Here is a 17,345-nt window from a genome sequence, read left to right as displayed (position 1 = left end):
CCACAGACACCATCCCACCCCTGTTCCCTCTCAGGTGTCACCGTAAAACATGGGGAGCCTCTAAGGCAGGCAGTGAGGAGCAAACTGCAGTATAAAAGGAATCTAATTGGGCTGTGGGGAGAAAGGAACCCTGCTCCACTGCAGGTGGGAGTGCAGACTGGTACAACCACTATGAAATCAGTGTGGAGATTCCTCAAAGAGCTGGGACTAGAGCGTCCATTTGACCCAGCCATCCCTTTGCTGGGTGTCTTTCCAAAAGAATCATACCACGTGATACATATGCACCCATGTTATAGCGGCACAGTTTGCAACAGTTAAAACTTGGAAATAGCCCCATTGCCCATTAGTTGGAGACTGGATAAAGATGTGGTTTTTCTGTAAAATGGAATACCACTCAGCCATAAAGAATGAGAAACTAGAGTCATTCGTAGGAAAATGGATGCATATTGAGGATATACTCTTAAGTGAAATAAATAAGACACATGTGTGTAAATACCAAATAGTTCCTCTGTGAAAAACTAAAAGTGTAAATAAGATCCAGACTGTTTAACTGACAATGTAAAATGGGAAGAAAAGGGCTGAGGGTGTGGGGGAAGTGGAAAGGATAGGGAAAAGGAAATAAGGAAAAAGAAAAAGTATGAGAAAAGGAAAAAAATGGAAATAAGTCTTTGTAAATAGGGAAGGGTGGAGGGGGTGAAGGGAGGGCAGGGGTATGGGGAAAAAATGAGAGCCAAGATCTATCATGTAAAGATACAAGATCCCAGTTATAAATGTAACTGTACTGCATACCTAAAAAGTACCAATAAACTCAATGAAAAAAAGAAAGGAAACTGATCCCGTTTTGCACTATTTTCAGCACTGGTATGCGAACCTTCTTATTTCCTCTTGTTTGTTTCATCTTCTCAAACACAATGAAAACATATCATCAGCATGATTTTAACCTAATAAGTATTATTCGGGAGAAATCCCAGCAAGATTTAATTTAAGGTCAAAGAACAGGGAAGGGAAGAGAGAAGCCATCATCACTTGGACACATTCCAAAGTGGTTAATTACATTTTATCTGCTTAAATTATCTTGTTACTTTAATCAGCTATGATAATAATCATCATTTCTTATCTCTGCTTGCTTTAGGACTGCTGATTCGATTACTACCACTTCTGCATTAGTAATTGAAGGTTTCGGCAAAGAGCAGTTTCTCTTCTTTTGTGCCTTTTTGAGAAGAATCCCCACTAGGTGGAAAAGTGGAAACTCACAGAGAAGAGATGAGGAGGAGGAAATCCACAGAACTTTTCATTTGCAAAAGGACTGTGTAGGATTCCTTTAATCACCTACACCTCTTTTTGGGGGTTGCCAGGGATCGAAGTCCAGTCCTTGTGCTCACAAGGCAGGTGGTGGAACCACTGAGCTAAATCCCTGGCTGTTTTGTATTTTTTTAACGGTTTAAGATTCTTTCATTTCATGTTAGACTCAATTTATTTTTACAGTTGCTGCCTTAAAACAAGACAACAATTTTATTTGAAAATAAGTATTCAGATAGTGGTGAGGATGCATCTAGAAGTCATTGATAGAAGTATTTATGTTTGGTGCTTGTCAAATTTGACAAAGGCAAAACCTCAGGATCTTGTTACAATGGACTTTCACTCAGTAGAGCTGGGCTAGGGCCTGGGTCACAAGGTGATGACCCAGCTCCACACACCACACGGGGCACCGAACCTCCAGGTGATTCCCTGACTCTGAACCACAAGGCACAGGTGGTTTTTAATATAAACAATGAGCCCTGCTCAAGCCTACTACCGAGAATTACACGTTCCCAATTATTCTCCCTTCCGTATTCCAATTCAAAACCATTTCAGGTTTTAATAATGCAGAACCTATCATGTGCACCTTTATTCACTCATTTTAATTTATCTTGCTATGCTTTTCCCATTACCAAAACAATTCCACTTTCTTTGACCCTTTCAGTAAGAATTAAAGTAAAAATTTAACGTACACATTCATCAATAAGATCCTAGCTGTCAATCCTTTCTAGTAGTACACAGAAAAAAAAAATCACTTCCCCAGCCCTTAATGAGTATTTTAGGGCTTGCTGCAGTCACTTGTATAACTGTGGACTGATACTAGGCTTAGAGATTATTACGTTCTTTGTCTGTCTCTCTCTTCATGCTACACCCCTCCCACCACAGGCATCTGTATTTGGTCTCTTCCTTCCCTCTCAGAAGGAGGGTTCACTCCTTCAGTGACTGACCACAGGCCACATGCAAGGCAGTGCCCAGACAGCAGGCAGCATCAGCAGTGGATAAAACACTGCAGTCCTGGCTAACAGCTGTGGCCAAATGCTGAACAAGGAATCTGAACAAAAGCTGGACTTAAAAGTGAATGCTAGACTATTTGGAGACTTGGATTTTTTTCCTCCTACAGTCCTTATCCCAAAGAGTTTATCTGTTACACCTCCTCATCTGGACATTCCCAAACCTAGATTCCCGAAACACTTCTAGGCCTATGTTTCACACTGATTTTAGGATACAGCACAGCAAAACCACGCTGACCCTCTTCCCTCTCAAATCAAATCTTTCATTGTTTCATATGTGCAGGACATTTCTATTCTTTCACACATCAGGATCTAAATTCCTTCACATCTCAGAGTCAATATATTACCAAAATCTGTTGATTGCTATTTTAGAGCATCTCGAAAATTTGATTTGTTTCTCCCATCCCAAAGTTAACATCTTCCAAGAGGTTGAAATACCAGTGGGTCCTTTTTCTACACTTGATATTCATTCACATCTTCACTGATTTATTTTCATTATTTTCGTGAATGTTCACTGCGTTCTTCTTTAGTGAAATGTCGTAGGCAAGGTGTTGCAGTTTGCCAAGATAATTAATAGGAGGTCCCTCCCCTAATTCTACATGAAGTAGTTACTACCACCAATTGTACATAGGAAACTGTATCCTATACACCTATTTTCATGATACACGTTAACGTTTTATGACATATGTTACGGTTAGATTTTAAATGCCCCCCAAAGTCTCACATGTTCAGAGGTAGGGCTTTCGGAAGGTGGTTAGATCACGGCAGTACAGCTTCCTGAACGCGTTATCAGAAGATGGGCCCTGTTGGAGGAAGTAGCTTACGGGGCATTGCCATTGTCCCTGGCACCTCTCTCCCTCTTTGTTTCTGGCTCTTTCCACTCTGCTTTCCAGCTGCCGTGAGACAGCAGCTGTCTTCTGCCATGCTCAAAGAAAAGAGCAATGGAGCCCAGTGACCACGAATGAAAACCTCTCAGAACATAAACTATATCTTTCCTTCTTTAAGAGGTGTGTGCCAGACATCTTGTGGGCATTGATGAAAGGCTGATTAATGTAGAAAATTGGTACCAGCAGTAAGGAGGAAGCTGCCATGGAGACACCAGGAGAGGATGTGGCAGGAGTGTGGGGTACGTGCTGAGGAAAGCTACAGAGCAGACAGAGCCAGCCCAGGACAGAAGTGGTGTGGCTACAACCGTAAAGGCTATGGAGAGGACCGCCCAAGGTCTCAGTGCTCATATAACACCACCGTGTGCCAGAGGACAGACATCAGACGCCCTAATGTCTGCCATGTTGGCTTTTGGTCTTGCTTTGGTCCACTTCTTCTATATGCCCCCAATCTGTCCATTCTGGAATGGTAATGTTTATCCTGTGCCATTTTGTTTTTGAGAGTACATAATTTATTTTTATTTTTATTTTTATAAGGGCTCAGAGCTAAATATTTGCCTTGAGTCTTAAAGGAAACACTGAATTTGAATTTTTGAGTAATGTTGTAACTGTCAAGACTTCGGCTACTCTTAGACGTGGGCTGAACACATTTTGTATAATATGATGAATATAACCCTTTTGGAGGCCAAGGACAAAACATTATGTTTTAGTTGTATAATATCAATGTATAACAATATATAACTTCACTGACTGAGCAGGTAATTCTGTTCTTGTTATCCTGATTGTAATATTTCTAATGAGATAAGGACAAGCTCTCATAAAAAAAAATGCAATGAGAACCTCTAGATATTGGGCATCCTAACAAAGGGTGACAATGGTTATTATAATATGTACTCTGATTTGCTAATCATGATGGTGAGGATGATACAAAAACATGACCAAGTTTGGGGTAATCATACTAACATGTATTAAAAATGCATATTACCCTCTACTACAAGGTATGATTGAAAAATAAGGTGAATGTTTAATTTTTCTTTTTTATCACAGTGAAAGTTACTGTGCCATTAACTGCCCTCAAAAATGCTCCCCCTAAGTTTTAAGGCTCTTATCCCATAATTTTTGCTACTCTCTAGAACAGTTCTGGAAGTGTTTTTGCATGAGTGTCTTGAGTTGCTCTGTCAGAGCTGCCCTGGTGTCCTAAATCAACTCAAAACATTTATCTCATGGTCATTTTCACTATGGAGAAAAGCCAGAAGTCACACAGTGCCGGATTCACTGGACTCGATGAATGAGGACCTCTCCATGTGTTCACAAGCCTGCCTGTCTGCGGGACGGCACATGGCAGCAGCTTTCGCCTTTTCATCCTACTTGTGCAGACACTCACATGACACGTCCTTCATACGATGTATCGAATCCTATCCTTGTCCAACGTTACACTTGGGTCTGTGTTTGGTTCCCATGGCACTGATGTCAAACTACCTTCCATCTCTAGAACACCTCCCAAGGATTGCTAACCATTCATCTGCCTGAGTTCTGCAAGAACATCTCAGGGATGCCACCTACATAGAGTATTACTCATTCCTCCTAAACTAAGGTCACCTTTTTCAAGGCATCTACACCACACTGCTTTATTTTCTTTGCAGTACCGGGGATTGAACTCAGGACCTTGCATTTGCGTGGCAGGTGTGGTACCACTGAGCTAAATTCCTGGCCCAACACCACACTGCTTTAGCCCGCACATTTCAATACTTTATTTTATTACTCCATGCTGCCTCCTGCTGTTCTTTCGCTGTCCCCCAAAATAGATCTAGCTCTGCAAAACTACTACAAGCAGATTCACAGCAGGGACTAGGCCTTAGAAGCCTCATTGTAATTAAACTGTTACTGTTTTCTCTGGATCTCACAATTGCATCTGTGTTAGAATCAGTTGTATAGTTTTTGCACATAATATATATTCTGTTACACCAAGGTAAGTAGCATTATTCAATTTACTAGAAGTAACTAATGATTTTTGCAGACAAGTAATTTCACAATACCTTTTCAGACTCTAGTTTTATACATCAGATTGATGATAATCATGTATAAAAGTACTCATGGACAATTATTCCTCAGGCTATTGTCAGGATTACCTTTCCCAGTGGCTGCACACATTAGGGTCTTCGAGATTCAGAGAAGATGCTGTTCCAATCCAATGGCATAGCAATAGACAGATAAAGCCCAGGCATGAATTCAAAGAAGTAGTCATTTTTTCCTGAAGAACCACCTACAAGAAAAAAAAATTAAAGGAGCATTAAAATCACTCAAACAGAATTCTTTTCAGAAGAGCAATCAATCACTCGTACAAGTGGTCAGTAGAGTTAAAACGTGAATAACAAGGCATGTATTTTTTAATTAATTTTATTGGTACATTTTAGATATACAGTATAATGACATTCATCATTGGAAATCTGCACCTTTACATAATCCATTATTGGTTCTTATTTTTCCCCATTCCCCTGACCTCCTTTCAAGCCAGCCACCCCTCCCTATCTACAAAGACTTTGTTTCCATTTTTTCTTTTTCTCCTATTAACTCCACTCCCTTCTTTCTTTTCCCCTACCTCTTTTCACCTTTTCTTCCTATTTCACATTATCTATTATACCTATTAGTCCTTATTTACACTTTCAGTGTCTCACACTAGAGAAACTATTTGGTATTTACACATGTGTGTCCTATTTATTTCACTTAAGAGTATCACCTCAATGTGCATCCATTTAGCTATAAATGTCTCTAATTTCTTGTTTTTTATGGCTGAGTAGTACTCCATTTTATTTAATACACACACACACACACACACACACACACACACACACACACACTTTTCTTTATCCAGTCTCCAGTTGATGGGCAGTTGGGCTGCTTCCAAGTTTTCGCTATCACGAATTGTGCCACTATGAACATGGGTGGGGTGCACATATATCACTGTGGTGTGATTCTTTTAATTCTTTTAGGAAGATACCCAGCAGAGGAATAGCTGGGTCAAATGGGACTTCCAATCCTAGTTCTTTGAGCTATCTACATACAGACTTCCACCGTGGTTGCCCCAGTCTGCTCTCCCACCAGCAGTGGAGCAGGGTTCCTCTTTCTCCACAGCCCCACCAGCATTTGTTATCAACTGATTTCTTTCTGGGGTGAGGTAGAATCTCAGTGTTGCTTTCATCTGCATCTCTCGAATAACAAGCGATGCAGAACATTTTTTCATATGCTTATTTGCTATTTCTAAATACAAGGCATGTATTTACATAGCTGGTCACCGGATTTTATGGTCCAGAAAAGAGAGGTATTTCTTATGTTGTACAGGGCGCCTACCATTCTGTAAACTGCTGAAATGTGCAGATCATCGATTACCACCACAACAAAAGCCCTTCTCAACCGCGCCAGCTGATGTTAAAGGAATCCACCAGAACAACTCCGGGCAATGCAGACTTTCAGATTCTCTCACCAGGCACATTTCACTATGGAAGAAGAGGGTCTAAAGAGGAATCTGGCCTCATCTGTCCAGAGAATAAGCGATGAGACAGAAGCTCCTTTGATTTTACAGGGAGCCACCTCGGGCAACAAACTGATTCAAACTGATTGCATGCCCACTTGATTCTAGGCACCACAAAGAAACAGATGTAAAATGTAGAACTAGTCCCTTTCCCTGCCCACCAAGCTGCCTACAGTTTAGCAGTCATAACAAATGTAGCGCTTCGGTTTCTCCATCCGCTGATTAAAAACAAAAAGCAACTATCCTACTATGATTTCTAAAAAATATACATGGAGAAAAAAGTGAGAAGCCGGGAGAGAGGGTCAGGTACATTTAGGGAACTCAATTCACGACAGCAGAGAGGAGATATGGAGGAGGACACGGGAGGATCGGAGGAAACCATCCGAGGGAGGGCAGCTAGATCACCGAGTGAAGACCACGGTGGCTGCAGAGAGCAGAAAGGGAAGCAGGGAAAACGTCACGGGGCAAAGCAGAAAGCAGCACTGGTTGGCAGGGGGCAGAGCGGCTCTGGGAGCCTTTCTTCGGACTTGCCACTGAGTGCAGCAGCGCAGGAGAAGAAGAGTTCGGTTTAACTGCTGGGCAAATGAGCAGCCCTTCCATGAGATGGGAGGCGCAGAAGTTCTCCGTGGATTGGGAAAGCGTTGAGTTCCGCCTTAGGTACAAGGACTGATTGAAAGATACGGTGAGTGTTTAAATGTTTTCAAATTTTTATTATAGTAAGGACACTGGTAAGAAGAATGGGATAAGTGTGTTCAAAGTGAGGGCAAGTACCCGGAAGGAGATTAGTAGCAATGTCCCTTTTACTGTAATTAACTCTTTAATTCAAACAGTCACTTTGTTTCATGATCACCTCTCGTTGACCAAACATTTGTGGCAATTTCTGCCAAATAAAAACATCACCGTGTGTTCTTATCCTCTTATTCACAGACTCCGGCATTGTGAACCTGCTAGCTCTTTCCTAAAGTCAAAATGACTACGAAAGGAAGACATTGTGAATGAACTCAGGCATGAAAGCGGGCAGGACAACATAACTAAAGACACCTGCGAAGGAGGACTTCCGGAACTGCTTCAGAAAGGCGCGAGAACTGCAGCCAGAGGAAATATTGTGAGGGTGATTAATGGCAATGTATCTTATACTGTAATATATATATATATATATATATATATTTTACTCCTTTGAGGGCCATTTTTTTTTATCTTATTGAGTTTATTGGTACTTTTTAGGTGTACAGTACAGTTACACTCATCATTGGGATCTTGTGCCTTTACATGACAGGTCTTGGTTCTCATCTTTTTCCCCTGTCTCTGCCCTCCCTTCACCCACTCACTCATCATTGGGATCTTGTGCCTTTACATGACAGGTCTTGGTTCTCATTTTTTTCCCCATTATATATTTTTAAATGTGAACATTTACCATAATTTTTTATCACACTTCAGATATCAAGTTTGAGGTTGCTCTGAGGTATTCATGTGAAGCCATCCACAAACCGGTATTGAGTTCCTACCATATGGCAAGTACTGCATCAGGCAGGAGTTGTAATAGCATGGGAACTACACACACTGCTTCTCCTGGAATTTAGTGATTTGTTAAGAAAGAAAAGCTTAGGGGTAGGGGAAAGGAAAGAAGGGAAAAGAAAATATACAAGGAAAGGAAAAAATGGAAAGAAAGTCTTTATAAGTAGGGAAGGGTGGAGGGGGTGAAGGGAAGGCAGGAGAATGGGAAAAAAAAATAAGAAAGAAGTTACATCACGTAAAGGTACAAGATCCCAGCGATGAATGTAACTGCATCGAATGCCTAAAATGTACCAATAAGCTTAATGAAGGAGAAAAAGCTTAATTGCCGTCCTATATTATCAAATCATTACACAAATGGACATGAAATTAGATCCATTTACTAATTACAAAGAAAATAAGCATTAACCTGTTTTGAAACTAGCAATAATAGGCCACATTATTTGATCAAAAAAGTTATTTTCTGGGTGAGAGCTGGCACTTACACTAATTTTCTCCCACATGAGTTTATTAGTTTTACATTTGATCTTAGCCAAAAGGCCGAGAAGCGATGAGTTTATTAGTTTTTATCACTTGAAAATCAAATGTGTTAAATAATAACTTTGTAGTTTGAAAAATAAGAGTATCTTAAACCAAATAGTAAATAACAATAACAGCAAAAAAAATCAAATTTAGGAGACAATTTATCTTTCAAATTCAGGATTACAGATGAAGAAAATATTAAATTCCTCAAAATCAAAATTGTGTAGAAAGACAAGTATTTTAAGTACATTATGAAAAATGATCTATCTCTGACTCCACAAAGGTTAAAGGTTAAAGCAAAAGAAAATGATTTAGAATAAGGAAAAAACATTATGGATTTGTAGGATAATTTAAAGATAGTGTAAATTATTAAGATAAGTTATAAAATCTTTTAAAATGTTATCTCAATAGTCACTAAACAACTCCAACATATAATGCATAAATAGCCAAACTATGATTTGTAGATTAATTCAAAGTATTTCTGTTTCTCACAGGTTCATGATATGAAGTCGATAAATCTGAAGTTTAACATGTTAAAGAAATTATTCTGTTTAACAGGAGTGCACAAAAATGATGACAATGATATTAATAATAGCTATGTAATTACTGTGTGCTAGATATGCTACCGAGCGTTTTAGGTAAACTATTTAATCTTCATAGCAACTTACCCCAAAAGTACAGATTTTTGTTGTCCCCATTTATTTTACAACTGAAGACATAGAAGATTCAGCAAGTATTTCCCTCATCCATGAGAAACAGAAAGCTTTAATATATGTGGCTGTAACAAAGACGCAGAGCAAATATCTCTCTGTTCCATAGCTTTTCTTTGTCAATGAAAGGTGAAATTTTAATCTTCATAGCAACTTACCCCAAAAGTACAGATTTTTGTTGTCCCCATTTATTTTACAACTGAAGACATAGAAGATTCAGCAAGTATTTCCCTCATCCATGAGAAACAGAAAGCTTTAATATATGTGGCTGTAACAAAGACGCAGAGCAAATATCTCTCTGTTCCATAGCTTTTCTTTGTCAATGAAAGGTGAAATATATATATATATATATATATATATATATTAGCTTTCTTTCATTCGTTCTCACAAAATAAAAAGAAAGCTGGGAGGCAATAATCTGCCAGCTACTCATAAACAATTATGCTAAATTTGGGAGTTTATTTCCTGAGTCACCATCTCAAATCAAACCATCCATTTACCAATTAGAAATGTTTAGTCTGTAAAGCCAGAAATTGCCACAAGAGAATCAAATTGCCAAGAATAAGAAAGAAGCTGTGCATTCTCTTTTAATGTAAAAATTGTGATGCTGACCTTCCAGTTTCTTTACACGCTTTGCACTGTATGCATTGCCCTGTGAACGGGGAGAGCAGGAAAAGGGCAGAATTTGGTCGCCTCCTCTTTGCTTTTAAAAATCATCATTCGGAAATAGCACTGATAAGTTGCAGGGGCATTTGTGGAAGAGACAATATCAGCCCATTAATGTGTGTGTGTGAGTTTATTCATATAAAATGCTTTGGTCTCTTCACCCCAAAGCATTTTTACTAATTTAAATTAGATATCAACTGAATTCTAGAATACTCTGTGTTAGAGACTAAAATGACAAAAAGTGCAAAGAATTGCTAGATCAAAATGCAATGAGCGTATAAACTTACATATGCTAATTAAACCTGAGAAATAATACAAATGTTATATATAGTGGAGAGAGAATACATTTCATAACATGCTAATCAACTATAAATAATTGTAGCAATAATGCATTTCCTTATACTCAGAAATGTGAACTTTTTTAGCTTGTATAATAAAGGCATTGCTGTGCAACCCGCATAAGCGGTTGATAGGACACAGCACCTACCCTTTCCATATTTTATTTATTTTTTTCTATATGTTTCGAGGACCATGTGTGGGTTCCCTTGATTCCTCTCCTAAAGGAGTAAAAAGGTTCAATATACTTTCCTTCTTTCGTCTATACTGTCATCCTATCTATATTATAACTTTACCTTTGGGGTACAAATGAAAACAAAATACAATTGTTAAGAAATAGCATTATTTCAATTGAAAAAAGGCAACACATTGCTGATTTACTTCATTAACAATAGAGATCTTGAATATATTAAAAACTCTAAGCTGGATATTAAACTGCCCTCACCGACCCAGTCTTCATCTTCAAATAACTTTGCTTATGATTCCATTTAACAAAATTTTACATGTAAAAAAACCATTCATTTGCATGAACCCCCTAGTGCAAACCTGATTGCATCCCAGATCATTCACTTAATTATCATGAAAAAATCAAAACAGAAAATCAGTACCACTGATTAGCATTGCTAAAGAGCTCCTATTAGGAAGAGGAAACACAGCCTGTGGAGTTAACTCTTCCAGTCTCAAGGCTCCCCTCAGAAGGCAGGTTTTGCTCATTCTTCCAAAAAAAAAAAAAAATCCTGATAAACAGGTTGAATAAAATACAATGGATGCCTCTGAGCTCTACTAATAGATAGTGGCTTCTTTATCCCTGTGTTAAGGAGAAATAGATGACAGAGCATTGAGTTATTCATTTATTTTTTATGACAGAGAGATAAATAATTCTAGACAATTATACAATTATTTTTGGCTCTAAAGTCTACTACCTTTCTAGAATCATTGAGTATACACATAGGAGGAACTTGGGTGTCCTCATCCAGTTTTTCTCAAGCCTACAGTCCTTTAAATTAAAACTGATGTCTCAATTAAGAACAGCTGCTTTGGCACAATCACTTTTCCTCCCTCGGTACCAAGAGTCACCTATTTCACTTGTTCACTTTAATATAGGAGAACTATAACTCCCAACGCACCAGGCATCAGATATGCCAAGTTCATGTCCCCCCAGTATCAAAGAATGAAATCCAAAGAACAATGGAGGTTAAGAGTAAGAATGGTTTATTGAGAGATAGCTCCTGAAAGACAGGAAAGGTCCTGAAAGTGGGTACAACAGGTACAATCAACCTATAAGATTACAAATATAGCTAATATAGATCCAATTGGGAAACTAGTCACATAGCAAGGCTGCATGGAAAGAACAAAGGCATTCTAAGAAAGGGTTTATGCCTGGCTGGACTTCCTGGACCAAGTGGTGCTAATTACAATATAATACCAAGTTATTGTCCCTTAGAGAGGCAGGTAGGGCTGGTCAGTGCATCTTTATCTGGAGGCCTGGCCTTCTTCAGATGCACCTCCAGCCACAATTCTGATGTCTTTATTTCTGTGCTGACTTTCTTGAGAGCCCAGTACCACTGACTCTGCACTAATTTTCTATTTAACTTAGCAGTCTATAATAACTCTATCACGTTGCCTATAAAGAATGTATCGCTTCTCCTCACACTACTCCTGAAGGGCAGAAGGCAATGTGTTGTGTTATTTCTGAGGCTCTGAATCTGTGAACAGAGCATGAACGGTCCAGTTTTAATCTATTAATAATGTCAGAATAGTAACATCTGTGGTTGCCCTGAGAACAACCTCACATGAGGACGTCAGTGGAAACACAACTTTGCTAATACAAGGAACGCTTAAGGTACTGTTATGGCTTCTTTTTTCACCATCCAAAGGTTGGCTTTGTGTTGATCAACCTAGCAAGAGAAGAGTTGTACTTTGTCTCATGATTTAGAGGTTTCTCTCCACGAACAGTTGGTCCCATCTCTTTGGGCCTGTGGGAGACGAGAAAGTTCAACTCCTGGCCAGATGTGGAAGAGAGAGAAGGGGCCCAACCACACGGCATTATCTCCTGTTGTGTTTAGCCCTAAGAAGTCCCCGCAAAGCCTCATGTATTCAGAGGTAGGCTTTTGGCACGTGATTCCGTCATGGGCGTGCTATACTTATCGCAGATTACTCTGAGAAGGCATGAACGGCTGCAAGTGCTGCTAGGAGGTGGGGCCTGGTGGAGGTGGGGCCTGGTGGAGGTGGGTCACCGGTGGTGTGACCGGAAAGAGTGTATTCTTGCCCCTGGCTCCTCCCTTCTCTCTCTGCTTCCTGGCTGCCCTGAGAAGTCTTCATTTCTCATTCCCTTCCACCATGCCGTTGCTTCCTCGAAGCCAGTAATCCTGGACAGAAACTTCTGGAACCATGAACCAAAGCTAAAGCTCTCCTCCTTTAAATTGAGGGGGTTGGGTATTTTGTCCTAGCAACAGGAAAGCTCACTAAGACCCCCCACCCCACAACCTAAAATCTCCCACCAAGCCCTACTTCATAAAGACTCCATTACCCCTCAACTGTGCCACTGGGAAACAAGCCTTCAAAATATAGACACCAGAGAACATCTAAAATGTACACTATGGCACAAGGCTGGTTATGCTAACATATTCCATTGCCCATACATCACTGTAATTCAAGTAGTACATGCACAACATGGATTTTGTTTAGAGACCTCATGTCATTTTTCTTACATCAAATCTCACAACAAAAATATTGTAATGGCAGTCCGATAGTATTCCCAGAAAGCATCTAAGAATATAAGATAAGATTATAGTCACTAACATCAATAAAAGAAAAAGTAGTCAAGTCCTATTTTACAAATTTACAACAGCTTTATAAACAAGCCCCATACCCTAAAGCCCCACACATTAGCATCGAGTGAGGGTTTAACCACGACTGTAGCATTCTTTGGCATTTCACGTCAATCAAAATTTGGGCAAGGAACAGATGAAGCCAGGCCCTGAGCTACTCTCAGGGAGCTCACAACCCTACACAGAAAGCAGACATGAGACATTTCAAGTCAGCATGATGCACACTCTGATTAAGACCAAATTAAGCTGCTCTGGAAACACAGGGATATGGCCTCATCTACTTAAACAGCTAAACCCACAGTCATTCTGCATATGGCACTGAAGGGTAGCTGGGGGAAGACCCTAACTGTTAAATAAGGCAATTTAGAAGTAACTTGCTAAGACTTTAAAAGGAACGAAATCAATGTGTTATGTGAAGGCTCAAGAAAGAGGTCAATTTAACCAAAGATGTTAAAACAGAGAAAAGACTGGATATCCTTGAGTGGCACCTCACACATGTGATCTCACTAACTCCATGGGAGATCCTATTATCCCAAGATGGTAACACTGAGATTAAATGTCTCACCTAAGTCAAACAACTAGGACAGAGCTGAGATTGAACCAGCCTGGCTGGTAGCTACAATGCCTCTGACCCATCCTTGGCATCACTCTTGGCTCAAAGGAGGCTTTGAAGAAATGAAAACTCTAGGAGGGTGGCAAGGCAGAGACAGTGGTGTAAGGCAAAGATGAAGGCAGAAGCCAAGCTTTGGGGGTGGAAAGCAAAAGATTTCAGAGGACAGTGGACCAGGAATGATGTGGGAAGACCGCCACAGGGTGGTAGCCTAAGGAATAAGAGGTAAGCAAGAATTCAGTGGAAAAAAGAATTAGTAGAATTGAAAGAATGGGAATTAGGGTTAATATCAGGGAGAGCTATTTTGAATCAAAACCATCTAGAATCCCAGTTTTCTAGGCTCAGTCTATCTGGTATTAGGCAAATAAAACATACACTTCTTCAAAAAAATGTACCACTTCTTTATTAGAAAACGAAACATCAAATACTATTCCTCCTTCCAGAATCTTGTAAATAAAACCACATTTATTTTCTCAAACTTCTCATTATTTACTATACCTCAGTGACATACCATTGATTCTTTTCAACCTTAAATATCCTAATTTTCTGGACCTAAACACCAATAACAAGAAAAAAGCCCTCTTATCCCTATTAGAAAATGTGCTCTTTCTTTCTTTTCATCAGCTCTGCTCTCTGTAATTATATTCTGTTGGTGCATCCAGTCTCCAAGATGCCTTCAATGCTCCCTGACTGTGTAACTTCTTTCACATTGAATAGAAAGCAGACTTGGGTAGCCAATAGGATATAGTGGAAGTGACAAAAGTATAACCTTCAAACTTAGGGTATAAAGACACCGGGTTCATCTTGCTTGGATCTTCTTTCCGTGGGAAGCTCACCACCATGTCAAGAGGACATACAAGTAGCCCTAGACAGAGACTGACAAAGCGAGGAACTGAAGCCCCCTGCCAAGAGTCACATGGGCGATCTATCCTGGAACGAGACCCTCCAGCCGCTGTCAAGGCTTCAGACAATGCGGCCCTGCCAACACACCGACTACGGCCTCAGAATACCCTGGACCAGAACCCCCAGCTAAGCCACTCTCAGTTCTTCACCTTCAGAAACTTGAGGTGATGAATGTTTGTTGTTTCATGCCACTAATTTGTTAGATAATGTTATACAGCAGTAGAAAATCAGCATGACTATATTTAAGAATTTCTATACCAAAATTACTTTGACTTATGTCCAAAATACCTCTCAACAATGCCCATCATTTTGTTGGCACCCTGAGCAGAAGCAGTTCATAGATGAGACCACCTGAAATAATTCTGAAATCTTGACCGTACATCCTGACTCTTGGCAAGAGCTCATCATCTAAACACAGTTTTTCCTTCTTTGCCTCGATGCACGATCTCACCAAGGTTGTGTTTTGAGGTGCATCTGCCGTTTTTTCAAACAAAGCCATGTCCCAGATTATCATATCATTTATCTTTAACCATTCAGTGTGTGTTTATACAGAAGAATTAATCTACTTTATGTAGAAGAGCTATATTACTTCATAACAATGTGGAGAATTCATTATGTACTCTGTGCTACAGGTTATTTATAAAACATTAAAGATTGTATTTCAAGCTCTTCTTTGAGTTACTTTTTCATCCACAAATGTTCCTTTTATTTTCCTGCATTTGAACTGGTTTTCCATGTTTATGGTATAATTATTAGTATATGAAAATTTAAATAGTAGCAATCGTTAACCACTTACTGGTCCAATTATTTAAATATAGGATAACCAAAAATTGCATATTTTTGTTAATTTTTATAAAATAATATAGTAGGAAGTATAAAAATGACAATTTTATCAACACAGGAATGAATGGTTGAAAAGACACCTGCTTAGATGATGCTTGGGATAGTACGTAAACAAACATGCTGGCTGAGTGATGTCCAGACTGTTAAGTGGTTAATACCCCACAGTCAGCAATGCACAGATCCTCCAGGAAGACAACAACAAAAGAAAGCCAACAAAGAAATGGGCAAGCTAAACTGCATTCTAGACCAAACAGAGCTCACACACATCTATAGAACATTTCCCCCAACAGCTGCAGAATATACATTCTTCTCCACAGCACGAGGAGCATCCTCTAGGGTAGATCATATGGCAGACCATAAAACAAGTATCCAAAGATTTTTAAAAACTGAAATCAGGGGCTGGGGATACGGCACAGTGATAAAGCTCTCGCCTGGCATGTATAAGGCCCTGGGTTTGATCCTCAGTACTTCAGAAAAGTGTCCCATTAAAGAAACACCTAAAACTAGATGGTTTCTCTGTTGAATTCTACCAAATATTTAAATAAGAGCTGATACCAAATATTAATTATTCCAAAAAGGGAAAGAAAGGAATTCTTCCAAACATCCCATTCAGGCAACAGTACCCAGCCAGACAAGGATACAATATAAAAAGAGAGCTACAGGCCTAAATCTTTGGTAAACATAGTTTGCAAACTAAATCCAAAAGTACATTACTCACTTTCAAAATATGTGAATCAATAAATGCAATACACTACATGCGAAAAATATATCACATCAACAGAATGAAGGACAAAAACCTTGTAATCACTAAGCAGATGCAGAAAAGGCAGTTAGTAAAGTTAAACATCCATTTATGATAAAAAAAAAACTCTGGGAAAATTAGGTATGAAAGGAACATTCTTAACATAATAAAGGACTAGGTGTTAATACAATATTGAAATAATGGTTGAAGGTTCCTGACTATGACAAGCACTTTCAGAAATAAAAGTCACTGAAAACAAAGTTTTGTTAAGGGAGAGAGGAAAAAGGATTGAAAGGAAGGGAGGAGAATGGGTTAAAAGAAAGAATTAAGATACAATATGCACAGGTACAAATTCTCTATGATGAATGTGATCATTGTGTATTCAAAAGCTACCAATAAAATTAATTTTTTGAAAAACTGAAAAGGAAGAAGTAAAACAGTCGCTGAAGATGCCATAATCTTATATACAGAAAATTCCAAAGTCTCTACCAAAAAACTATTAGAACTAAGAAATTAAGCAAATTTTCAGGGTATGAAGTCAACACATAAAATCAGTAGCACTGCTATGTGGCAACAGCCTAATATCTGAAATAGAAATCAAGAAAGCAGTCTAGTTCAGAGTATCTACCAAAAAAAAAGGAAATTAAGGGCCAGGGATTTAGCCCAATGGTTCCTCTGCCTGCCTCGTAAGCACAAGGACCTGAGTTCAATCCCTGGAAAAAATAAAAATAAAAGGAAATTAAATATCTAGGAATAAATGTAACAAGGAGATGAAAGTTATACAGTGTTTACAATGAAAATTTTTAAAAATTGATGTAAATAATTGAAGACACAAGATAGGTTGGAAGAATCAATATTGTTAAAATGTCCATACTATCTAAAGCTATTTACAAATTCAATGGCATCTCTACCAAAATAACAATGGCAAAAAAAAAAATATATATATAT

General features: G+C 38.9%; 1 protein-coding gene and 1 long non-coding RNA gene across 10 annotated transcripts in view; one reads left to right on the top strand and one right to left on the bottom strand.

Moving 5' to 3' along the window:
- Positions 1–17,345, bottom strand: part of Megf10 (multiple EGF like domains 10) — a 323,793-nt gene that overhangs the window by 127,996 nt on the left and 178,452 nt on the right. For 7 of the 8 annotated variants that reach the window (XM_033766476.1, XM_033766479.1, XM_010627214.2 and 4 more), the window contains exon 2: positions 5,323–5,456. In XM_033766476.1, the coding sequence (XP_033622367.1) occupies positions 5,323–5,438 (116 nt within the window). In that variant the 5' untranslated portion in view covers positions 5,439–5,456. Of the gene's footprint in view, positions 1–5,322; positions 5,457–6,541; positions 6,561–17,345 lie in introns of those variants that run through there. The other variant, XM_033766468.1, reaches the window with a different exon arrangement.
- Positions 7,057–9,547, top strand: LOC104864315. Of its 2 annotated transcripts, none has more exons than XR_780845.2 (3): positions 7,057–7,404; positions 7,650–7,827; positions 9,251–9,547. It is a non-coding gene; the product is annotated as an uncharacterized LOC104864315 (long non-coding RNA). The 2 variants fall into 2 exon arrangements; XR_780844.2 differs by having other exon boundaries at positions 7,650–7,833.

Source organism: Fukomys damarensis, unplaced genomic scaffold (genome assembly GCF_012274545.1).
Source record: "Fukomys damarensis isolate Sample0158 unplaced genomic scaffold, DMR_v1.0_HiC HiC_scaffold_3, whole genome shotgun sequence".
Classification (NCBI taxonomy): Eukaryota; Metazoa; Chordata; class Mammalia; order Rodentia; family Bathyergidae; genus Fukomys; species Fukomys damarensis.
Note: the sequence above shows the minus strand (reverse complement) of the source record. Positions and strands in the feature narration are given on the sequence as shown.